At 46.6% G+C, this 25,248-nt stretch overlaps 1 protein-coding gene across 2 annotated transcripts in view; it reads left to right on the forward strand.

Annotated features, from left to right (window-relative positions):
* The window catches only part of Tlcd3a (TLC domain containing 3A), a 29,873-nt gene extending 5,549 nt beyond the window's left edge, over positions 1-24,324 (forward strand). Inside the window, exons 1-5 of one of the 2 annotated variants that reach the window (XM_006977409.3) lie at positions 16,051-16,310; positions 16,609-16,692; positions 19,646-19,847; positions 21,961-22,056; positions 22,806-24,324. In XM_006977409.3, coding sequence (XP_006977471.1) covers positions 16,189-16,310; positions 16,609-16,692; positions 19,646-19,847; positions 21,961-22,056; positions 22,806-23,075 — 774 coding nt within the window. In that variant the 5' untranslated portion in view covers positions 16,051-16,188 and the 3' untranslated portion in view covers positions 23,076-24,324. Of the gene's footprint in view, positions 1-16,050; positions 16,311-16,608; positions 16,693-19,645; positions 19,848-21,960; positions 22,057-22,805 lie in introns of those variants that run through there. The other variant, XM_042282415.2, reaches the window with a different exon arrangement.
* The last annotated feature ends 924 nt before the right edge of the window (positions 24,325-25,248 follow it).

The raw sequence follows: 25,248 nt of genomic DNA on the forward strand, positions 1-25,248 counted from the left end.
CAAAGTTCTCGGCTGACCTCCACGTGTGCACCCATGCACCCTGCAAATAAACATTCCATACACACACAGAGAGGAGAGAGTGAGCCCCAGTGTCTACCCTGGGGATTAGAACCAGAACCTCGTGCATGCTAGGCAGGTACTCTGTGTGGAGCTACACCCCAGCCCTGTATTTACTTTTTATTTTAAGACAGGGTCTCATTAATTTGTCAGGCTGGTCACTCTATAACCCAGGCTAGCCTTGAACTTGTGGTCTTTCTACCTCAGCCCCCAGAGTTTTTGGAATTACAGTCCTGTACCACTAGGCTCGACTAAGGCTTGTTATACCCCTTTCGGCTCCACTCTCTGTAACCTCCAAATGGGTGTGGCCCAGCACTACAACAAACAAATAAGCTAGAGGATGTCGAAATGACCTTTTTATGCCCATTAAATGTTACCAGCACCTTCTTCTCCCTGGGTGGGTGGTCCATGATTTTAATCCCAGGATGCAGGAGGAAGAGGCAGGTGGATCTCTGTGAAGGTTGCCACCCACAATAACTGAACCAAACATGGCGGTGCGTAAGAGCCCTAAGGACCGCTTCGGAAATGGGGTGGAGGCGTGTGTAGCCTTTGGCTATACCAGTGTTAGAAGGAGGCACTGGTACCACTTGGGTTTGTATTGTTTGAGGCAGGGTCTCACCATATTGTTTAGCCTGGCCTGCAATTGACATGTAGCCCAGGCTGGCACAAATCCACAGTACTTCCGCTTCCGTCCTGGGAAACAGGCTTGGGCCACCACACCCAGTTTTCTGCAACCAACGAGAAATAGAAAAATATATTGAGCCAGGGTAGTGGCCCACACCTAAATTCCAGCATTCAGGAGAAAGAGGCAGGCAGAGTTCTGAATTGTAGCTAGTCTGGTCTATAGAGCAAGTTCCAGAATAGCCAGGGTACACAGAGAAACCATGTTTTGAAAAACCAAAACCCAACCCCTCCCTCCCCAAAAAAAGAATATATTGTAGTTTAGTTCTCATGCCAAATCTTATTCTCATTTGGTGCTTTAAGAAAATTGTTATATTTTTATGTGTGTAGATGTTTTGCCTACATGTATGTATATACGTACAGTAGCTAAACAGGCCAAAAGGGGGCATCAGATCCCCTGGAATTGGAGTTACAGACCTTTGTGAACCACCATATAGGTGCTGGGTATTGGACACAGGATATTCTGGAAGAGTAGCCAGTGCTCTTAACCTCTAAGCCATCTCTCCAGCCCCTTCTCTTGCTGCTGCTGCTGCTGCTGCTCTTCCTCCTCCTCCTTCTTCTCCTCCTCTTCCTCTTCCTCCTCTTCCTCTTTTTTTTTTTTTTTTATTTTAGGCAGGGTCTCACTATGTATCCCTGGCTGTCCTGGAACTCACTACGTAGACCAAGCTGGCCTTTAACTCACAGAGATCTGGCTGCCTCTGCCTCCTGAGTGCTGGGATTAAAGGTGTGAGCCATCACGCCTCACCCATCACACCCAGCCAATCTCTTGGTGATTCTTTATTAGCTGTTTTAGTACATGGCTCGTCATGATAACTGGTTCTTTTTCTGTCTCTCATTCTTGAAGCTACTGTAACATCTTGGCATTTGTTTTGATTGACATTTGGATGGCTCTAAATGTTCCCTATATCCTAGACACCAGTTTTGTTTTGATTGGTACTGTGGTTCCCTGTGCATGCCCATTCTTGCCAAGCAGATCATAATCTCCAGTTAGCTTCAGCAGCTCCCGTTCCCACGGTCACAGCAGAGGCACTCAGCCATGCCAATATGCAAGCTCCCAGATGTTTCAAACGTAGCCTTCCCATTGGCTACACTGGGATCACTTTCCATATTCACATCACTTGCTCAATGACCGCCCCATTTTCACAAGTTGTATACTGATAAGTATAAAAACACTTGCTTCATAAAATTGATGTTAATTAGTACAATCATTGCAGTATAGCTACCAGTAATTTCTTCTACAAAAACCACTTACAGGCTCAGCTGGAGAGGTAGCTTAGTGGAAGAGCACCTGCCTAGAATGCATGAGGCCCCGGGTTCTATCCCCAATACCAAACAAACCAACCAGTCCTTAAATTCCTTACCAGTTACTATGGTTATTTCAGGCCTTCTTTTCTGTTTCTTTGGCTCTTTTTCTACCTGTTAGATTCTTTAAAACAAACAAATAAACAACAACAAACAGAAAAATAAAACACAGTGTCTCCCATACTTGGGGCTGGCCTCACACCCATCATGGAGTTAAGGGTGACCTTGGACCTCTGATCTTCCTACCTTTACCTCCTCCCAAGTGCTGGAATTACAGGTGTGCACATCCACATCTGGTTTTACAGAATGCCGGAGATGGAATCCAGATCTTTGTGTATAGCTAGGGAAACACCACCAGCGGAGCTAGGTCTCCAGCGCAGTGCCTGCTGGATTCTTGAGTCAAGGTGCATTCCTTGAGTCATGGTCAATCCCCAGGGCCCCAAAAAGCCAAGCATGTTGGTGCAGGCCTGTAATCTGAGTAGAGGCAGGAAGATCAGAAGTTCTAGGTCATCCTCAGCTATACAGTGGATTTGAGGCCAGCCTGGGCTACATGAGACACCTTCTCAAATAGAAAAAAAAAAAAAAAAAGAAAGAAAGAAAGGCCATCCTCACATCCATCTCACTTAGTGTCTAAGTCCTTGATATCAGAAAACACGGACTTTGCTCCTTTATGACAGTCACACATTCTCAACAACCTATAAAATCTCCACTTTGTTTTTTCTGAGTTTTTCTATGTTCTCACCGCCTTTGCCTCGCCTCGCACACTTAACGTGTTGTGTTTAGAGTTTAGCAGCTTGTGGGCAGATACGATGGCACACTACACTATTCAGTAGCAAATGGCTTGGGAGCAATACAATAGAGTGGGTGTAGAGAGTATTTAGTGCACGGCTAAATGTTTCCATGTATATTACTCCTTAGTCTGTATAGTGCTGGAGACTAGACAGGGTAATAAAATGAGGCCTGACACCAAGGTTGGCTATGTGCCTGTCTGAGCACTTTTCCTCCTTGGACTTCAATATCCTATTACAGTCTTCTTGGAAAAATCAGCATTATTGCTTCATAGGCACTTATGCGGTGTCTTCACACTTCAGAAAATGACGAGATCCCCATGACTGGTGAAAGCACGTGATGTGCATGTGTCTATTCTGGAAGCACTAAGTCTGTTTTCTTTAACTAGATTTCAAAACACATGTACATGACACTGAACAGTATTTTCCAGTATCCTCCTTTTTAGCAATTACCTCCATCACTTTTGGGTGCTCATTATGTTTCCCCCTCCTACTTACGTAATAAGCAGCAAGTCACGGTGACTGGGAAAAGTCCTGGGCCGTGGAAGAAGATGCAGAAGTCCTCGTTCATTCCACCATCACATGTGCACACTCAGATCCAGCCCTGTGCCGCCTTCTGCAGAGCAGCCAGTGGTGTCTGCAGTTAGACATTCTTCCCGGTGAGCCCTGTCTGAATATACACCACAGCATGTGCCCAGCGCCCTTGAACCGCTATGAACCAATATGATCACAAATTATATTATACTATGTTTACTGTTCAGCAGTTTGTTCTCATCCATCTTTTCCTCCTTAGTGGATTGTGGAGATTCTTCTCTGTCTGTCTGTCTGTCTAATGGAGAAGATGGAATTCAGAGTCTCATGTGTGCTACACAAGCATTGTACCACAGAGGTGCACCCTATCCACAGCTCTCTTTTTAATATCCACAGTTAATATATACTATTCCATAGTTAGAACATACTGCAAAATATTTAATCACTGTGTTACTAGTTATTTAGTGTTTTAAAATATTTTTGCTACTATAGCAATATTCTTTTTTGTTGTGAGACAAGGTCTTACTGTGTACTCCCAGGATGGCCTCAAATTTGTGATCCTCCTACCTCAGCCTCCCAAGTGCTGCTGGGATTATAAGTATTGCCTGGCACAAATACCCTTTTAATACATATTTATCTTACATTAGCATTATAAAAGAAGCCTGTATCATTTAATCCTTGGCATACCAGATAGTATCAGTTATTTAAATATTACAAAGTTTGTATCAGCCTGTTTGTATTTCTTCTATTTCCAGTCTTTATAATTTGTAAAATTTTGAAAGATAGTGGGGTGTGTGTGTGTGTGTGTGTGTGTGTGTGTGTGTGTGTGTGTAAAGGAATCAGTGTGGGGGTCGGTTCTCCCTCCACCATGTGGTCCTAGGGATGGAATTCAGGTTGCCAGGCTTGGTGGCAAACATGTTAAACAGCTGAGCCATCTCCCTGGCCTGTTTGATTTTTAGATGTATACAAATCTGTTCGTCCTGCTCTATGTCACATCTAGGTTTTATATCTTTCTTGGGAAATTTTATCAATTATAAAAATAATTTTTGAGATTTCTCCAACGGCCTTTGGTGTGTTTAATATTCACTACACCTGAACCTCACTTTTTGCCTAGTGTGTGGCAGCGTTACATTTGCTTCCTACAGCTGCTATAATGCATTGCCATAGCTGGGGAGCTGATGACAACAGACATTTTCTCACAGCTCCAGAGACCAGAGCCTTGAAACAGCGTGTTGAAGGGTTGGCTCCATCTTGGAGACTCAGAGGGAGAAGTCTTCCCACGCCTTCCTCCCCAGCCTCTGATGGCCAGCAGCAGCCCAGGGCCTCTGCTGCCTACAGGTTCAGCATTCCCGTCCCGCTCCGCTTTCCCATTCCTGTCTCCGCTGTCTGTGAGAGTCCTGACTGTTCTAAGGAGATCTCGGGCTAGTGATTTCTCGGGGTAGGTTCCACTTTAATCTAGTATGGCCTCTTCTTAGTCCTTAGCTTAGTTACCAATGAGTTCATATTTGGAGGCTCTGGGGGGACATGGGTTATAATGGACTATTCAGCTTCTAGGGCTTAGGCTATAACTCATTTGCTTAGTGTGCACAAGGCCCACGTTCAATCCCTGATACACAAAAATGTGTATGGTGGCTCATACCATAATTCCAGCACCTGAGAGGCCGAGGCAGGAGGATAGCCAGCCTGGGCTACAGAGTGGAACTATATCTCAAACAAATTTCAACTTCTAACTTTAGAATTAGAAGTTTTCCAGATGGGAAGTTAATGATTTCTATAGTTTTCCCGCTAGTTCTAACATACTTGCCACAAATAAATTTTGGCCTGGGGTTGTAGCTCAGTCAGTAGAACGTTGGCTTGCACATATTGTACAAGAGCCTGGGTCTGGTCCTCAGCACTCTGGATATAACACATAATCTGGATATAGCATAGCATTCCTGTAATCCCAACATTCAGGAGGTAGAGGCAGGAAGATCAGGAGTTCAAAGTCATCCTTGGCTACACAGTGAGTTCAAGGCCAACCTGGGCCACTTGCGATCCTGTCTCAAAAACAGGCCTGGAGATGTAATTCAGGTGGTAGAGTGCTGTCCTGAAGTCTGATGGGGCAGGCTGTGATCTTGGAGGCAGAGGCAGGAGGATGGCAAGTTCAAGATCATCCTCAGCTACAGAGTGAGTTGGAGTCAGCCTGGGATACACAGAACCCTGTCTCCAAAAAACAAAAACAACAACAAAAAAAAACCAGCAGTAATTCAAGACTGTCTTATTCCCCTGATGTCTTTCCTTCTTCCTTACTGTTTCAATTATGATTGATTGTGGAATGTTTTGATATATTCTAGCAAAACTCCTTTTCTTTCCTCCATGCCCTTTTACTCAATTCACGTATTTCTTGGCTGTAATAAAAAATTATCTCTAGGGGCTAGAGAGATGGCTCATAGGTTAAGAGCACTGACTGCTCTTCCAGAGGTCCTGAGTTCAATTCCCAGCAACCACATGGTGGCTCACAACCATCTGTAATGAGGTCTGGTGCCCTCTTCTGGTGTGGAGGCCTACATGCAGGCAGAACACTGTATACACAATAAATTAAAAAAAAAATATCTCTAATTTGCAAAAGTTGGGTTTTGATTGAGATCACATTGAGTTTATACATCAATTTAGGGAAAATCAACGTTTATAATATTGAATCTTTCATCATAGGGCCACGCTCTCTATTTGCTCAGGCATTCATGTGTTTGGTAAAGCTATAGAGTTGCTTTCATATAAATCTCGCATATTTTGTTAGGCCTAAAACTAGCCATTATATACATATATGTATAGCATATGTATGCATGGGGGGGGTTGAGTCAGTATACGAGGTATCTCAGGCTAGTCTTCAACTCAACGTGTAGCCAGTGATGACCTTAGGATGTTGATCCTCCAAGGGGAAAAGGAGGCCATGAACTTGAAGGAGAGTGGGAAGGGATATAAGAAGGGTTTGGAGGGAAGAAAGGAGAGGGAGAAATATAATTAGATTATAACTCCCACCCCCTGCAAGAAAATACTGATCCTCCTGCTTCTACTTCCCAAGTGCTGGAATTATGAGTGTGTGCTGTCACACCTAGGTGGTTTTATTCCATTTTTTTGTTTGATTTTTGAGACAAAGTGTCTCTATGTTGCCCTGGCTGTCCTGGAACTCAATATATGTAGATCAGACTGGCCTTGAACTCACAAAAATCTGCTTGTCTCTACCTCTTGAGTGCTGGGATTAAAGGCATGTACCACTAAGTCCAGCTAACAAAGTTTTAAATAATCCTCTTTTCCATTGTATTTTATTTATTTATTATGTGTATAGTGTTCTGTCTGCCTGCAGGTCAGAAGAGGGCACCAGATCTCATTATAGATGGTTGTGAACCACCATGTGGTTGCTGGGAATTGAACTCAGGACCTCTGCAAAAGCCGCCAGTGCTCTTCACCTCTGAGCCATCTCTCCAGCCTCCCATTATATTTTCTAATTGATATTCATTGCTCATATAAAAAAGTCATTTATATTTGTATACTGATCTTATATCTAGCTACCTTATTTTATTCTGTTTCAACTGATTTTTCATTTTTCTCACTAAACTAATGTTAGTAGAAAACAGTGATCTCAATACATATTTCTCTGCCTTTATAATGTTGATGCTCTTCTGAGAGTTTCTGCATGTGCTGTTAGAGTAGGAATTATAGTTTTATCATAGTTATAAAAGTGCTAACAGAGGCCATTAAACAGCAGCAGATGGCGTGAGCAGTGCACTTGACAGCCAACACAGACGAGCACATACAAGGACTGCTGAGATGTCCCAGTGGGTAAAGTATTCACAAGCCTAACTACCTGAGCTCCCTCCCGGGAACCCACAGTGAAAGGAGAGAACAGACTCTTGAGAGTTGCCCTCTGACCCCCACGTGAGCATGTGTCTGTGCTCACACATGACACAGGCGGTAATGATAAATACAGGAAAGCATGAAGTACCAAAAAGGCAAAGGTAGCACCTCAGAATGCAGAACATCATGGGGGCGGGGTGGGGGTGGGGCAGCAGTATCTTGATTAGTGCATGCTCCCTGGCCTTCACCCTGCACTAATACTACTTAAAACTTTCCAGATTTTTCTAAGGCCTCTGCCAGACAGTTCCTTCATGTTTCCCGGCAATGTGGGGATTTTTCTGCCAGCGGGGTAGAGGTATTTCAGCCTGGCTCACGACCCACAGTTCAGTCTGTGGACTGATCATTAACACCCTCTGAGGCCCAGCAGCGTGGCCACATCATCCCCCATGGTGAGCTTGCTGCCAACGCTCCGGGTGTTCTGTATGACGGTGCCTCCCAAATAAGATGTTGAAGTATTTATAACTAATCAGCTTTCTCGGCCTTGTTTTTAGTCTCCAGCCATTACCTACAGCCTTATTGAAATATGACTTTTATGGTTGGCATTAGCTGTGTATGGTAAAAGCTATAGACTTCACCTTACCAAGAGTGGCTTTTTCTTCATTTGTTTCTTCATTCAATAGCAAGTGCTGAAATGAATATACCACTTAAACCTCCTACAGATTAGTGGAGTTCCTTCTGTATGAAGAACAAGTTAGGTACTTAAAAAGAAGTTTGGGTTTCTGTAGACACTGTGATGCTCACTCAGTTGCGGGATGCTAGTAAGGATAGGACTCTGAATACTTTTAAGATTAAAGTTACCAGGGAAGAAGCCTTGATTCTGTTGATCTGAGAATAAATGTGGAAGCCAGTCAGCTCAGTGTGGTGTTGCCTTTAATCCCGGCGCTCAGCAAGCTAAACCAGGAGAATTAAGAGCTTGGGGCCAGCTTGACTACACAGTGAAACAAATAGGGCTGGAGAGATACCTTAACTGATAATGTGTTTGCTGTGTGGACACAAAGACCTGAGTTTGAGCTCCAGAACTCACATCTTTTTTCCTGAGGTGAGGATCAAACCCAGGGCCTTGCGCTTGCTAGGCAAGTGCTCTACCACTGAGCTAAATCCCCAACCTGAACTCACACTTTAAAAAAAACACCCGCCAGCAAGATGGTGATGGCGCACGCCTTTAATCCCAGCTCTCAGGAAGCAGAAGCAGGTGGATCTCTGTGAGTTTGAGGTCAGCCTGGTCTACAGAGCGAGTTCAGGACAACCAGGGCTACACAGTGAAACTTTGGGAAAACAAAACAAAACAAAAAAAAAAAAAAGAAAGGAAAAAAGCTAGCCATCTGGTACACACTTGTGTGATCTCATCTCTGAAGAGGTGAAGGTAGGCAGATATCCGAGGCTCACTGGCCAGCCGGCCTAGCCTAAGAACAAGCCCTGAGTCCCAAAGAGAGATCCCTGTTTCAAAAAAAAGACACTGCCAGACTATATATATTCATATATAATGAAATACTTTTTTAAAAAGTAAAATATACAACAAAACACACACAAAACAAACAAACAAACAAAAAGAAAGAAAACAGACAACACTCAAGAAGCAAAGGCAGATAGATCTCGGAGAGTTGAGGTTAGTCTGATCTACATAGCCAGTTCCAGGACAGACAGGGAAACATAGTGAGGCCTTATCTCAAAAACAACAAACAACAAAAAGAAAAATGGAAGCAGTCTCTTGTCTTTGAAAGATAAGCTATAGAGATTAAAATTTCAAATTCTTACGATTTATTAAAAATGAAGTTTGTGAAATTTTAAATAACATTGGAAGCATGTTAAGTAAGTAGTAGTATTCTAATGCATTATTTCAATCAAATATGTTCCAAATGCAAGCATTGGCTGAGCATGGTGGCACATTCCTTTCATCCTATTCCTTGATTTTAATCTCAGCACTCAGGAGGCAGAGGCAGGTGGATCTCTATGAGTTTGGGGCCAGCCTGGGCTACATAGTGAGATTTTGTCTCAAAACATAAAATAAATAAAACAAAGAAGATGACTACAGAGAATGCTACCAAAGTATGGCATTATTATTTGTGATTATTATTATCTGTAATGGGCATGTTTTATTTTTTAATATAATCCACTTTATAATCAGAAAACAATACAAAAAGCCATCTGACTTAAGGAAACAATAGCCCTGTTGTGGAGTTACCTGTGAGACATGAAGATATCAACTCTTGCCAGCCTTATTTCTAATTCAGGAAGGCAGCTGAATTTGTGCACAGGGATTTTCTGGCTCTCCTCATTCCAAGGTGATTTTCCTAATAGCTCAGTGTCCTTGAATAGTTTTAAAACATGAACTTAGAAGTGCTTGCTTTTAGGTCTCTGTGACCTACAGACAATCCAAAGGTTTCACTTTTTACAAAAGAAATGTGTATGTGGAAGTCTTCAAAAATAAGAAATAATACACAAAGGCAAGCACCTTATAATCAGCTCTTTGTGTAAGTTACGCTTTTATTGACAAGATCAGTATCACAGTACACAAAAGCAAAGACTGCCCTTTGGTGTGTGGCTGTGGCTGTGGCCACTGTTTGCAGAAACCATGTACTTGGGGTGTGACCGTGCTTCCTTAGAGGACTCACAGTTTGCTCTTGCAAACAGGCTGGGATAGAACCCAGGAAAGCTGAAGTCTGGAACTGGTTTAGGCTAGTTAAGGCTAGTCAAAGGCATTTTTAATCTAACAGGTGCTTATTATGTTAGTCACCTTTCTGTCACTGTTAAAAGACAAAACCTGAAAAAGATCCAGGCAAATCCTAAAGGAGGATCCGTGTTGGCTCACAGTTTCCATTCATGGGCATTTGGCACCACTGTGCTCCGTGGGGCTTGTGGAGAGGCAGGGAACACACAGCAAAACAAAGCTGCTCATTTATGGGGGGGGGAGGGGAGTGCCGAGAGAGAGGCGGGGCGGGGGGGGGGGGAGACTTTAAATAAAATATACCCTTATGGTGACCTTATATCTTAGCCCTGCCTCCTAAAGTCCCCACCACACCCAGCACACCTATTAAACCTGAGTCCATCAATGGGCTAATCCCTGGATGAGGTCAGAGCCAAAGGCCCCACCTCTCCCCCATACTGCACTGGGTACCATGCCTTCCACACAAGCGCTCTCATGGTATTCCACACTCAAACCAGAATATTTCCTGAGACGTCTAGCAGCAGAGAACTGTGCTTCGGGCAGCCAGGAACAATGATCCTTTGTTGTGCCTGGCACATAGTTTAACATGAAGTTTTGATTCATAACTCACTTGATTGTCCAAGCCACCCTGTAAGGCAGGTAGGAAATCCCCCCCCCCCAACCACCACCATGTTATAGTGGAGCTGAAGTTGCTTTCTCCACGTCACACAGTTTATGAGTCAGTTCCAAAGCCAGGATAGGATTCGAGGTCTCTGAACCCAGCCTCAGTGCTGTCTGAATTCCCGGATAGCCACTACCACCTGCGCAAACAGTAGGCACACATCAGTGCTGGGCTGTACCGATCTGCTGTTTATTGAGTGCAAGGTGCAGGAGAAACCAAGAGGAGGGTGATTGATTTCTTCCTAGCCACACCCTCAGCACTGATGGCAAGCCACCTCCTTATTTCTGCCATGTGGCTTTTGTGGGTGTTCACCTAGAGAAAACAATGGTCCACAGAAGGCCATCACCCTCTTCCTTTTTGTGCCAAATTGCATCTTGGTGTCTTTCATCCTTTCCCCTTGCTTAGCTGTTGTAATTGTCACTCTCTGGATCTTTAACTGTGTCTGCTTGCCCTTGACTTGGGTAGATCTTGGTTTATTCCCTAAAACTCTATTTTTGTCTCTCTATAAAAAATATGTTCATTTTATTTTTAATTTTGTGTGTGTGTGTGTGTGTATGTGTGTGTGTGTATGTGTGTGTGTGTGTGTGTGTGTGTGTAGGTGCCCTCGGAGGCCCAAAGGGCTGCAGCTGGAGTTACAGATGGTTGTGAGCTGAACTCGGGTCCCCTGCAAGAGCAGCCAGTGCTCTTGACCACTGCGCCATCTCTCCAGCCCAGCTTGGTTTCTCTTGATCACCTTCCTGTATCTTTATCTCCTGGCCTCTTCCCATCAGTTCATTTTCTGGTCCTCCTTCCTACTCTGTCCCTGCTTCAACAATCCCCAAGTGACAACGAATGTGGCCCCAAACAAAATAACTGACTTTAAGATTCCATGTTCTCTATTACAGTTTTTAAAGGATATATGAAGGTGGTGGTGGCACACGCCTTTTATCCCAGCACTCGGGAGGCAGAGACAGGCGGATCTCTGTGAGTTCAAGGCCAGCCTGGGCTACAGATGAGTTACAGGACAGTCAGGGCTACAAAGCAAAACAACAACAAAAAGCATATGGATGGATGAGACCTCCAAGTTCTCATTCTGGAGTTCAAAATAAAGATGTTTGTGTGTGAATCTAAATTGTTTCCTTGTAGGAGCATTTTCCTGGACAGGAAGCTGATCTCTTTGATGAAGGGGAGTAGCCCACACAGCACATATATGGCAGTCACCCGGGAATTGGCAAATATTTCACAAGGAAACAGACGATTCAGTTTATGTCTGGGAAGCAGACATGGGAAGAGTCTATATCCTGTCTGCTAATGATGTCCAAGCAGCCTAGTGGAATGGGATAGAACCAAAAAGGAAGGAAGACCACATACCTCAGTGGTAGACGCTTGACTAAAGTAGACCTTTACGAATTTCCTGTTCAAAGAGTGGTGTGTGTGTATGTGTGTGTGTGTGTGTGTGTGTGTGTGTGTGTGTGTGTGTGTGTGTGTAGGCCAGAAGACAATCGCAAATTTCATTCCTAAAGCAGATTTTCAGCTTGTGGTTTTTTGTTTTATTTTGTTTTTGTTTTTTCGAGACAGGCTTTCTCCGTGTAGTTTTAGTGCCTGTCCTGGATCTCTCTCTGTAGATCAGACTGGCCTCTAACTCAGAGATCCACTTTGCTCTGCCTCCCAAGTGCTGGGATTAAAGGCGTGTGCCACCACTCCCCGGCCTCAGCTTCTGTTTTTAAGACAGGTTCTCTCATTGGCCCAGGCCTCTCTGATTGTCCTGCAAGTCCCAGGGATCTGCTTGACCGCCCCTCCAGAGCTGGGGCTTCCAGCTCACTACCATGCCTAGTTGATATCTGTCAGGGGCTCTGAGGATAGGATTCAGGTCTTATACTTATGCAACAGGTGCTTTACACTTTACCAAGCTGTCTCCCCAGCCCCAGTGAGACTTTGAGTCTGGTAAAGGAGCCTTAACTTAGCATCGAGCATCCGAGTTTCAGCCTTGCTTTTTTTTGAAAGTCTTATTATATGGCCCCAGCTCACCCGCTGTGTATCTCAAGCTGGCCTTGAACTTACTGCAATCCTTCTGCCTCAGCCTCTCAAGTGCTAGGATTACAAGTGTGTACCATCGAATCTGACCCAGATTTCACTCTGGAAACCCATACAAGCAGCAAATTGTAAACTTCGGCAATCCTACCACTGTGGTGTGAAGCTGTTGAAATAACCCTAGAAGTCAAATCAGAAGGTCCAGGTTTTAACTGGAGTCCTTTCATTTCACAGAATTGCAAGTCAGCTTCCCATCCACACTGGGGTCCCTTTGCGTACAAAAAGTCATTAATGATATGTTCGCCTTTAGTGTTGATGGTAATATTTGGGCTGGGGGCAAAGCTCAGTGGCTGAGTGTGTGCCATGCAAGCATGATGACCTGAGTTTGAATCCCCAGCCCCCCCACAGAAAGGCGGGTGTGGCTATGGATGCCTCTAACCCCAGGGCTGCTGGAGGTGGAAGCAGGAGGATTACTGGGATTGCTGGCAGCCAGCCTCACTCCAGGTTCAACGAGAGGTTCTGTCTCGAAGAAATATGGCAGAAAGCCATAGGGCAGGCCTCTGGCTGCATGCCGGTGTGTTCCGTGGACACACACACTACACATATGCACATCTTAAAAGTAGCATTTGAGGGGTTGGGGATTTAGCTCAGTGGTTAGGCCCTGGGTTCAATCCTCAGCTCCAAAAAGAAAAAAAGAAAAAAAAAGTAGCATTTGAGCCCAGAAACTCCATATCCCACACTTAAACCTGCAAGTAAACAATGAGGAACGGTAGTTATGTAGTTATTACTCTGAAACCATATTGAGGAAGAGTATTACTCTCCATTATCAAGTCTGCAAGCAATATAGTCATTAAGCACCACGTTGACCTTGAAGGTAGACAGTACTGAACTCAACCCAGCTCTGCTGTAACTGTGAACAGTAACAGGTTTGAGGATTTAATTAATGCATGCAAAGTGTTTGATGTGGTGCCTAACATACAGTATAGTTCTCAACATACAGTTTAAAAATACTATTTACTGAACCCTTGAGAGGTGCCATGCTTAATTTGGGATATAAAATACAAAGATAGCTCTGGGGAGGCAGAGGCAGGCGGATCTCTGAGTTTGAGCCCAGCCTGGTCTACATAGCAAACTCCAGGCTAGCCAGGGCTACATTTTAGAGAGACCATATCTAAGAAAAAAAACGCCCATTAGAAAATGAATTTATGGGGGCTGGAGAGTTGGCTCAATGGTTAAGAGCACTAGCTGCTCTTCCAGAGGACCCAGGTTCAATTCCCAGCACCCTAATGGCAGCTCACAACTGTCTGTTCCAGGGGATCCAACGGCCTCACATAGACCTACATGCAAGCAAAACACCAATGTACATAAAAATAAATAAATTGTAAAAAAATAAAGTGAATTTATAAACCTACCTGGAAGAACACAGGAACCTTTGTGGAGGAGGAAATGTTTGACAAGACGTGAAGTGGGCTGGGAGGATAGCCCGGTGGGTGAGCACGTGACTGACAAGGGCCAGACTCGGGGTTAGAGACACAATGTGGGGGGAGCATTGGAAGGATGAGCAGCGTCTTAAAATTCTTTCTTTCTAGTTTGGTACTCCCTCCTCCCCTTCCCTTAGGGCTTGGTACTTTTGGTTCAGCTTTATCATTTTCCCACAAGGCTTTGATTACTGGAAAGCCAAGTTCAAATTAATGTTTGCTGGCTTTACAGTGAATCGATCTAAACATTGTGGTGACTTCCTCGGGCACGATGTTGGAAACTGATTTTTCTCCTGTTTCCATATACAAAACATCAGTTGCTGTGTATTCACTCTGTGAAGGCGTCTTAAGAGTTTAGTGGCCGGGCGTTGGTGGCGCACGCCTTTAATCCCAGCACTCGGGAGGCAGAGGCAGGCGGATCTCTGTGAGTTCGAGGCCAGCCTGGGCTACCAAGTGAGCTCCAGGAAAGGCGCAAAGCTACACAGAGAAACCCTGTCTCGAAAAACCAAAAAAAAAAAAAAAAAAAAAAAAGAGTTTAGTGAAGAGCCTCCTGTGTGGAGGACCGCCCTGACCACTGGACATTGCTAGCATACTTGTTACATGTTGCTAATCTCTCTGAGCCAAGGCACGGAGGATTTTGAACCACTCCTCACTAGGGGAGCTGGAGGTGACCAGGAGGCATGGATAGTGACTAAAAAGGGGGATGCGGAAAGATGTTTCCTGGAGAGAATGGAAAGTTTACAGATAGATGTACTTTGTTCACATGAGAGTCTTATTTGTGAGGCACCCTGGTACCAAACTGAGGAGTCCTTTTCATCTACCATTTATGTTAGCTGTGAACTGGGGAAGCAGAGATGCAGCCTGCCCCAAGGGAATGAAAGCCCTGATTCTCTTTGAGTTTTGTTACCTTAATGTCAACTAAATTCCCATTAGCAACATGTAGGGAGATATGAAGAGTTGTCTTCTCCCAAATGATTACAGCCCAGTAATAGTAAAAATAATAATAAAAAGAGAAATTGTCTTTTAAAGTTGAGAAAATCTGACTCAATAATCAATTATATACAAATTGAAAACAAGCAAAAGCTATGTTTGCTATATTTCTACACCACTAACTGAATGTTAATTTATTGGCATCTATCAGAAACCATCTGCTATTTATTTTATAGAGGTCCTAGTATCATAAGAATTAAGAGTTGGAAAAGCCTTGAAGGGCCTGTATTCAGCTTCCTCCTCCTTCCACAAATGAGGAAATCGAGGCCCAGCTCAGAGAGGCTGAGCTCAGTTGTTCTGTCAAACCTCTCTAATGAGATTTTGGAGAGCATTTTTCATGATGGTGATTTGAAGAGACCTGTAGTACCTTTCGATTGTCCTGGGCATTAATTGAATCCTAACACCCACCTCCTCTTCCCACATTCACACATTTAAGTTAGAAGCTACAAACCAAAGCAGTTTCTCTCCTAAGAGAGTCCTTTCGGCGATACTGAAACGATTGGACTGTCCCGCGAGTTTCAAGGTGCTAAGCTAAAGTGGAATCATCTAGCCCAAGAACTGTTAAATAAGGACACAGCTGTCATCCTCAGCACAGATACACAGTTACCAAGACTCAGGTAGTATTTGGACCCAAAGCCAAGAGGTCTACAAGTACCACAGCAGGAAAGGAGGAACACAGGCTTTCAAGCCTTCTTGGCGATTCCGAAGAAGCCACTCCCTGATGGGCAGGAAGGCCATTTAAACTCCCTTTGGAAGCGACGATGGATGCTCGGTGGATCCGTGGATGAGGGAGGGCAGGCGGCCACAACCCGCCCGATCCTCCCTGGCACCCATCGCGCCCGCCCGGGTGCACGTCCTGCAGGGAGGCCCCTGCACGCGCCCGCGGTGACAGACAGGGGACTCGGCAGCCTCGCGACTAGACCCCGCCCCAGCTCCTGCCCGCGCCTATCGCGGCCGGCGCGCTGGTCACGCGGGGGAGCGCCGGGGGCTGGCGGCCAGTGCCGGCGGGGCCCGAGTGGCGGCGGCCGGGCGGAGCGGGAGGAGGTTAGAAATAGGGAGAGCGGGCCGCGCCGCCGAGCCGCCAGCCCCAAGCACGCTGCGCAGCGAGCGGCCGCACTCGCACCCGCACCGATGCTGCTGACGCTGGCCAGCGGCGCGCTCTTCTTCCCGGGGCTCTTCGCGCTCAGCACCTGGGCGCTGCGCCGCTCGCGGCCGGGATGGACGGACAACGACTGCCTGACGGTCGGCACCAGGTACCGCGGGGGCCCAGCCGACCGCCCTGGCGGGGCGCTGCCCTCCGCTCCGGGCCTGCGCGGGGTTGCAGGCGGAAAGGGGGCGGCGGGAAGCGCCCCTCGGTGCGGGGCGGGCCCGATCGGGAAGGGCGTGTGCGTCTCCCTGCCTGCTACCCCCCGCTCGGGGCATCGCGACGCCATGGCCGCCCCGGAGGGCGCCTCGGCCCGGGACAAGCAGGTTGGAGAGTGGGGCTTTGTGCTGTCCGCAGTCATGGAGTAAGAACGCTTTCTTTGGTTTCTCTTCTCTGCCCCACCTCAGGCTGGTGTCCTCGGTGCAAGCAGTGCTGGCCACCTGGGCGGGGCTCATCATCATCGGCTCCTGCAGCGACGTGGTCACAGACAGGTAATGTCCCATCCCAGGTGGAAGTGCAAATACCCGGGTTGAGGGATTCCCCATCCCCCAGCGTTTTCACATTTTAGTGGCTCACAGGCGCTATATTCTTTGTCGTCCTGTGATGTATGTGACTGCCTGGTGGGAAAACCTGTGCTCCCTAATTAGTGCCTTCTCATTGCTTCCTGCATCCTAACTTAGGAGAACCGAGGGGAGTGTGGAAAATGTTAGAGAGCAAGAGACTGGGCGTGGCTAAAGAATGTTGTGTTCGAGGACAGTGTAGTCCCACCGTCCCTCTTTATAAGTAGGAGTATGGCTTTTGGTTCTTTGAAATGCTTTCACTGGGTTCTCCCTCCGGGACATTCTTTTTTGGTTTGTTTGTTTTTGTTTTTGGAGACGGGGTTTCTCTGTATAGCTTTGTGGCTTTCCTGGAACTCACTCTGTAGCCCAGGCTGGCCTTGAACTCACAGAGATCCGCCTGGCTCTGCCTCCCAAGTGCTGGGATTAAAGGAGTGTGTCACCCCCGCTCGGCCTCCCTTTGGGACATTCTTTAGCAGAGATAGTAGCACAGTGTGTAGCCAACTCCTATTGACAGCAGAAGTCCACCCTCCCATTCCCTGCAGATGCCGCACTTGCTTTTCCTTTGCTCAAGATAATGAAGAGGTTTCTGCTGCCTTCAGAAAACGGACACTTTTGTGCCCAAAGTCAGGCCAGAAAATGGACGTCTGTGACGCTTCAGTGAGACGAATAAAGACCAGAAGGGGCCATCCTATTTAAACCTGGGGAGTGGTGTTGCTTTTGTTTTATCTGTAGACCTGACCGGCTTGGAACTTGTAGCCCTCCTCCTCCATCTGTCTCCCCAGGGCGGAAGAGCAGATACGTGCCACCACATCAGGATGTTTTTATTTATTTATCTATCTTCCCGCTTGGCTCTTTGAACCACTCTTTTCTCTTCCGAGAAGCTCAAGGGTGACAGGCAGGTGTCCAGGGAAAGTTGGGTGGCCTTTCCCGATTTTCCACCCTGCAGGGTGCCTGTTTCCCTGCTGGAAGAGGAACCAGAAGGAGACTGTCTCACGGTGACCTGGGATCTTCCTGCGGGTTGATCTTGCCGGCACCATTTCATATTTTTCCTCTTATGTCTCTTCTTCTTTCTGAAACAGTGTCTCGTTATGTAGTTTGGACTGGCCTCGGCTCACGGAGATCCGCCTGCCTCTGCCTCCTCAGTGCTGGGACTGAAGGTGTGGGCCGCCATACCTGCTCTTGGCAGTCGCTCTACCTGAAACGGCTCTGAGAAGCAGTGAGTCCGTTGATGGGCATTAGAACAGGTCTTAGATCTTTGGGCCCTGAGAAACGCTGGCTAATCAGTTTGCCTACAAGTGACGTTATTATTTATGTGCCATTATTATTTCCCTCTATTCCATTCTTTTTTGATTGAGCTGAGCTGTGATAAATGTGGAGCTAATTCAGGAACAGAGTTAGCACCCTCTCTAGCTTGGCACCCTCACATGGCACCCTCTCTAGCTTGGCACCCTCACATGGCATCCTCTCTAGCTTCCCGGTGCCGCAGTTCAGTGGACTGGCTCCTTGGGAAGTCACCTGAGACAAGGTGAAACATACAGATTGGATCCTAGACATGGGTTTAGACTCTGGGGAACAGAGTGCTTCACAAGCACTTCAGGTGACCTGATGGTTAGGTAGTTTGAGAACTGTATACTGAGTTTCCTCTTCTAACACGGTTGCTCAAAAATTTACTAAAGAATGGCCGGGCGGGCGGTGGTGGCGCACGCCTTTAATCCTAGCACTCGGGAGGCAGAGGCAGGAGGATCTCTGTGAGTTCGAGGCCAGCCTGATCTGCAAAGCGAGTTCCAGGAAAGGCGCAAAGCTACACAGAGAAACCCTGTCTTGAAAAACCATTAAAAAAAAAAAAAATTTACTAAACAAATCTAATCCTCCCTAGCATAGGGCAGATTCCAATTTAAATGTTTCTTCATATGAAGTTTTTGTGTGATGTTGGTCAGTGCAGACATTGTCCTTCCTGTGTATGCTAGAACAGTAGCAAAACATCATTTTGGCTCAGCAAATGTTGTTTCGCTCCTACTGGGCAAGTTATAGGAACACATATATGCCCCAGATCAGGCCAGGAAATGGACCTCTTCTGCCCCAGCCTCTCTTGGTATTTAGTTGCTGTGCTGTGGTCCTTGAAGTCCAAACCCATTTCTATGCACACTTTTCTTTTTAAAGTAAATTTATGCATTTAGTGTGTGCGTGCACACAAACCATGTTGTACTTGTGGAGGTCAGGCAGCTTGCGGGAAATGACTCTCTCCTTTCATCACGCAGGTCCTGGAGATTGAACTCAGGGGTCGTCAGGCAAGCGTCTTAACCCACTATGCCACATCTAGCTGGCCCCATACTTTTATGAATGACTGGAACCCCCAGTTAACCATAGATAAGGAAAGAACATGGCCAGGGTGCTCTCTACAAATTGTCTGCAGTGGGGCATGCAGAAGCGAGAGAAATTGTGTAGATCTAGAAGTTAAACCCCGAAACTCCCAAGGGTTGAGCAACTGAGGAGTTAAACTGGAAAGGTTGGACTTGTGATTTAGAAGACCTTCCAAACCAGTTCCTTGGTGGAGCTGCTGAATCACTGGGAAGTTTATCTCCATCGAAGTCAGTTTCTATCAAAAAACTCGAAGTCTGTAGATAAGTGGTGGAACCCGGCGAATGGTTACAGTAAACCACCCGTATATCCAGGCAGGATGGATGCCTGCTTTTTACCCTCGACCCTCACGTGTCTGCTTTGTAATTTAGAGATACCCTCCTTAATAGTTCGCCCTCTTCACCGGGAAGGGCCCAAAGTACTAGCTGACTGAGAACAGAGCTGGAGAGAGCCAGTGAAGAGACCGACTTTGTGCTCCATCACTGACGTCCATGACTCTTTTGTCTGTCCCTGTGCTTTCTTTCAGGCACTGGCTTGCCAGAGAATATGTCTGGTTTTTGATACCATACATGATCTACGACTGCTACGCCATGTACCTCTGTGAATGGTGCCGAACCAGAGACCAGAAACTCCGACGTGCCACCATCTTCCGGAACTTCCTGATTGAAAACCGCCTAATGGTCACGCATCATGCGGTCATCCTGTTTGTCCTTGTACCTGTCTCACAGGTACAGCCTCTCGGGACAACAGCCTCACCAGCCATTCCGCCACTGGAACTACCTTGGTCATTCCTTAGGAGTGCGAGAGTCCTTTTCCTTCCCTTCTGTGCTCTGCCCACCTCCTGCTAACTACCTCATTGGGTTCGGTCTTCCATGCAAGCAGTGGAGGAAAACCATAGCACCTGCAATGTCTGTGACTCTAGCCAACATTGTTACTTTTTCTTTCTTTCTTTCTTTCTTTCTTTCTTTCTTTCTTTCTTTCTTTCTTTCTTTCTTTCTTTCTTTCTTTCTTTCTTCCTTCCTTCCTTCCTTCCTTTCTTTCTTTCTTTCTTTCCTTCTTTCTTTCTTTTTCTTTCTTTTCTTTCCTTCTTTCTTTCCCTTCTTACTTTCTTTTTCTTTCTTTCTTTCTTTCTTTCTCTCTTTTTCTTTCTTTCTCTCTCTTTCTCCTTCCTTCCTTCCTTCCTTGCTTCTTTCTTCCTTCCTTCCTTCCTTCCTTCCTTCCTTCCTTCCTTTCTTTCTTTCTTTCTTTCTTTCTTTCTTTCTTTCTTTCTTTCTTTCTTCTTTTTTTGTTTTTTGAGACAGGGTTTCTCTGTGTAGCTTTGGAGCATGTCCTGGAACTCACTCTATAACCCAGGCTGTCCTGGAACTCATTCTATAACCCAGGCTGGCCTGGAACTCACAGAGATCCGCCTGCCTCTGCCTTCCGAGTGCTGGGATTAAAGGCATGTGCCACATTGTTACTTTTTCAAAGATTGTTTCTATTGTGTATGTATGGGTGTTTTTGCCTGCATGTATGTCTGTGCACAACTTGCTTATCTGGAGGCTGTAGAGGCCAGAACTATAGGTGGATTCCCTGGAACCAGAGTTACTGGTGATTTGAGCCACCATATGGGTGATGGGAATTGAACCTGGGTCCTCTGGAAGAGCAGCCAGTGTCCTTAACTCCTGAGCTGTTTCCTGTCCTGTTTTGGTTTTTGGTTTTTTTCCCATTACCAGGAATTAAATTAGCACCTTGCTCATGATGGGAAAGCAGCCTACCATTCATTCATCTGTGCCCCCAGCTCTTTTGACTTTTTGAAATAGTCTGAGTTGCTCAGGTTGACCTTGGCCTTGTAGCCCACCGACCTCAGCTTCTCCTGGAGCTGGAATTATAGGCCTGTCCCACCAGTAGACATCAACGTCATTTCTGCTTTATTTTATTGAAGTGGGTGTGCGGGTACCTGTGGAAGTCAGTAGTGGCATCAGATCCCTCGGAGCTGGAGATCCAGGTCGTTCTGGATTGCTTGACGATGGTGCTGGGAACCAGATTCATCCCTGGAAGAGCAGCAAGCGCTCTTCACCACAAAGCCATCTCTCCAGCCCCGTGTGTTTATTTTCTTTTCTTTTGAGGCAGGATCTCACTATGTAGACCCGACTGTTCCCAAATGTGTAGCCATCTTCCTGTCTTAGAGTGCTGAGATTAAAAGCACGCACTACCACATCCAGCACACTCTATTTTCTTACTTCCTTTGTGTGTGTGTGTGTGTGTGTGTGTGTGTGTGTGTGTGTGTGTGTGTGTGTGTGTACGGGCACAAGTGAGGAGGCCAGGGGACAACTCGGAGAAGTCAGTTCTGCTACCATACAGGCTGTAGGTGGTATGAGGGTCCCACTTAGGTTGCCAGGCCATTGCCTTTACCAGCTGAGCCGTCTCTTTGCCCCACGTCTTCTCAGTCCAGTGTTACCGAGCAGGTCGGTCCATCAGGTAGGCTGCTATTTCAGGAAGAAAAAAAGAAGGCACTCCATCCATTCGGTAAGGATTTTGCCTTCTAGCACATACTTCGATGACTGAACAGGCCCAGTGCTTTTGACACAGAGGCACCAGAGTTCCTCCCTATTGTCCCTAAAATCAGACAAAGCCTGCTCTGCTGTAGGACTCAGTGAGCCTATCTGCATTTGACTTTGGGTCCTCCCCACATGATTGGCAGGGAAGCAACAGGATATTAACTGGATGGCCACTTGCCTGTTAACATTTTTCTCCCTTCAGGGTCTCATGGCTATCTTTTCCCTATAGCCTGTTAGGATTTTCCTTCTGGTGGTTTCTGAAGCTCTACATCTCAGTCACCTTTCTTCTCTCTCTCTGCAGAAGCTCCGTGGAGAACTTGGAGACTTCTTTGTCGGCTGCATCTTCACAGCAGAACTGAGTACTCCGTTTGTGTCGCTGGGCAGAGTTCTGATTCAGGTATGTGTGAGTAAAACCGCAGATGTGAGGGCGGAGGGGACAGATCCTACCCTGTCTCTGGAGACCGGGGTTTGGTGAGATCTTAGAGCCAGGAGAAGAGACTCTTTGACAGGTTACATCATCATCCAGACCAGGTGGAGGAACCTCTCTCTCTCTCTCTCTCTCTCTCTCTCTCTCTCTCTCTCTCTCTCTCTCTCTCTCTCTCTCACACACACACACACACACACACACACACACACTTGTTCTTATACACCTATAAGAGAGGTGGCTTGGGTCAAATTCAGCATCACTTTTGGTAAACTTATGAGGCTGTATATGATGGCTGAAGAGAGAGCTCAGTGGGCAAGACAGCTTACTGCACCAAAGCAGTGTTACCCCCCCCCACACACACACACACACTCAGGGCAACATCCATAATACTGGGCCAGAAGCAAATACCATCTTGGTTCTTGTAAAAGCTAGGCATGGCTGAGTGTGCAGCCTAGCTGAAAGGGTGAGCTCTGGGTTCAGTGAGACCCTGTCCCCAGAGAGTGAGAGGGTGACAACTAGCATCTTCTGGTCTCCATGGGGACATGCATGGGCCTGCATACCTGCTTGTGTGTGTGTCTCTGTCTGTCTAAGTGCCAAGCCATTTAGCGCTGTAGGCCTTGACTTGTACAAGAACCTGCTTGACTGTGGTAAGGCTGGGTTCCGTACCCGATGACCCATCCTCTTGGTGACCTTGTCTTCTCCTTCCTTTTTCCTTGCAGCTGAAGCAGCAGCATACCCTTCTTTACAAGGTCAATGGAATCCTCACGCTGACCACCTTCCTCTTCTGCCGGATCCTTCTCTTCCCCTACATGTACTGGTCCTATGGCCAGTACAAAGGAATAAGCATACTCCGAGTGCCGTTTAATATTCCTATGCACTGCAATGTGGCCAATGCCATCCTCATCTCTCCCCAGCTCTACTGGTTCTCACTGCTGTGCAAGAAGGCAGCCCGGCTCTTTGACACTGCCAAAGCCAAAAAGAACGGTTAATTAATCTCAGGAGTCAGGCACTCACACTAGCTGCCTCCTCTACTCAGTATTCCAAGGACCAAATTGTGCCTGGGGTAGCTTCTGCCTTCTGGATATTGATAAGCCTCTGGATTTGAGGTTTTCTTTGTAAGAATCCCCATTACCTCCCCCTTCTAACCTGCTCCTTTTGCAAAAGCACTTTTCTCCCCCCCCCCCCCGCCCCCCCACCCCCCGGTGATAACTTGGATCCTGTCAAACCTCCACCGCAGCAAAGTAGTTTTCATGCAAGCCTGAGGAGCCTTCCTTGGGCCTCTGACAAGAGCTCTGGGAGGTGATGCACTGCTCTCCCCACTCAGGGCAACATCCATAATACTGGACCAAAAGCAAGGGACCACTTGGTTTCTGAAGTAGCGTCAGTTTTCCAACACTAGGAAAACCATTGTGGGTGTGTAGTCTTTTACTGTTTACTAGACAGCCCTGGTCTTCTCCTCTGTGTATCAACAATGAATTCTCATCCTACTGACTTCCAGTCAGCAGGGTTGACAATGGGAAAGAGGCAGGGCTGAGAGCCTGAAGACTTGAGTAGGTCAGGCGGCCAGCAGAGGCCAGCGCCTTTGCAGGCTGGCTTGGTATAAAGACCAGTAGCACAAACTTGTGAGCTTGTTGCAAGCAGTCCCCGACACTATTCTCTTTGTAGCATAGTCTCTCGTACCCAGTTTTCTCTGCGTCCACATAGAAAGCTGGTCCCGAACCCCAGGACAAAGTGAAGTGATGGCTTCTACAGTGGACGACCAACCGGGTCATCCCACTCTGACACTGCCCTTTTCGTTCAAAATGGACACAGCCATCTGCATTCCAACCTTTGAGGTCTCAAGCAGGCCATCGCTTCCTGAAGAGACCCATTTCTGTATTGAATGTGCGGCCATTTAGCCACAGACTAGAGAACATGAGGGCAGCCAAGCTGGCCAGAGCACGTCCTGTGGACCAACGTGGTAGCCGTGTGCAGTCGGATGTGGTGGAGCGCTGACCCTCCCTCCCAACAGGCTGGGTTTGAGGGCACCTGCCGCCACTTCCAGGTAGCAGCAGAAACACTACAAGTGCCTTATAATTCACTCTTCATGGACTTTTAAAGGACTGGATGATTGCCTCAAATTTTGAGTTTCAGTCTTTAATAGGTGCCATTTTAAAAAAAAAATGCTGTTTTGTGTTTTGTTTACTGTCCATGTATCCACAAGTCATCCGTATGGTGATTAAATTGCACTAAATCCTGTTTCTTATTTGCTAAGTGCATTGGCACTGACTTCCTCAAACATCCTGAGACCCAGCTTGACAGACTGGTGTGTGGGATCCTAGTCTGACCATGGAATGTGACTGACTTCCAGGCAGGTCTTATTCATACCTTCGTCCAACATGTTGGTTCAAGGTACCAAAGGATTCACGGAAGGTGGCCAGAGTTCAAGCTCAGTGTTCACATGTAACTTCAAGTCTGGCTTCCTCTGGTGAATCCCAATTAGGAGTTGGGAGAGTGGAAGCCGGCCTGTTGACCACAGAACAGTAGGTAGGAGAAAAGTAGTAAACCATTTTAAATGAGGGTGTGGAATGCAGGAGGTGACGGGACCTTTTCTCTCATCCCCCGAAATGATACCTCCCTAACCAGTTCTCAAGAGTTGTGTAATAGTGTCTTTCACACTCATTTTTATGCTTCTGCACGCATTGTTACCTCTGCCATTCACTCATCAAAACGAAGATGCCACTCCAGGGTATCAGCTGTTCACCGGCCCTGGCTTAGCACAGCCCCTCCTGGCTGTGCTGAATGGATGGTTATTACCCCCTTACCAGTGTTTCATGGTTCAATCCTCCAACAAAGGTGCAGGCCTCTCTGGCACACAAGTCACAGCCAGTGCCAAATGAGCCCTTCCCACATGTGCCCGTTTTGCGATAACCTTGGAAAAAAAGATGGAAGTGCTAAAATGCTTGCTAGCAGCCCAGGCTAGCCTTGAACTTAGGATCCTTCTACTTCAGCCCCCCCAACGCTGGGATTAGAGGGATATACTGTTGGCAAGCCTAGCTGAAGACTCCAAGAGACCTCAGTGAAAAGAACATGTATCCTTCTACTCCAACACTGGGATTATAGGGATATACTGTTGGCAAGCCTAGCTGAAGACTCCAAGAGACCTCAGTGAAAAGAACATGT

This window comes from Peromyscus maniculatus, chromosome 8 (genome assembly GCF_049852395.1).
Source record: "Peromyscus maniculatus bairdii isolate BWxNUB_F1_BW_parent chromosome 8, HU_Pman_BW_mat_3.1, whole genome shotgun sequence".
Lineage (NCBI taxonomy): Eukaryota > Metazoa > Chordata > Mammalia > Rodentia > Cricetidae > Peromyscus > Peromyscus maniculatus.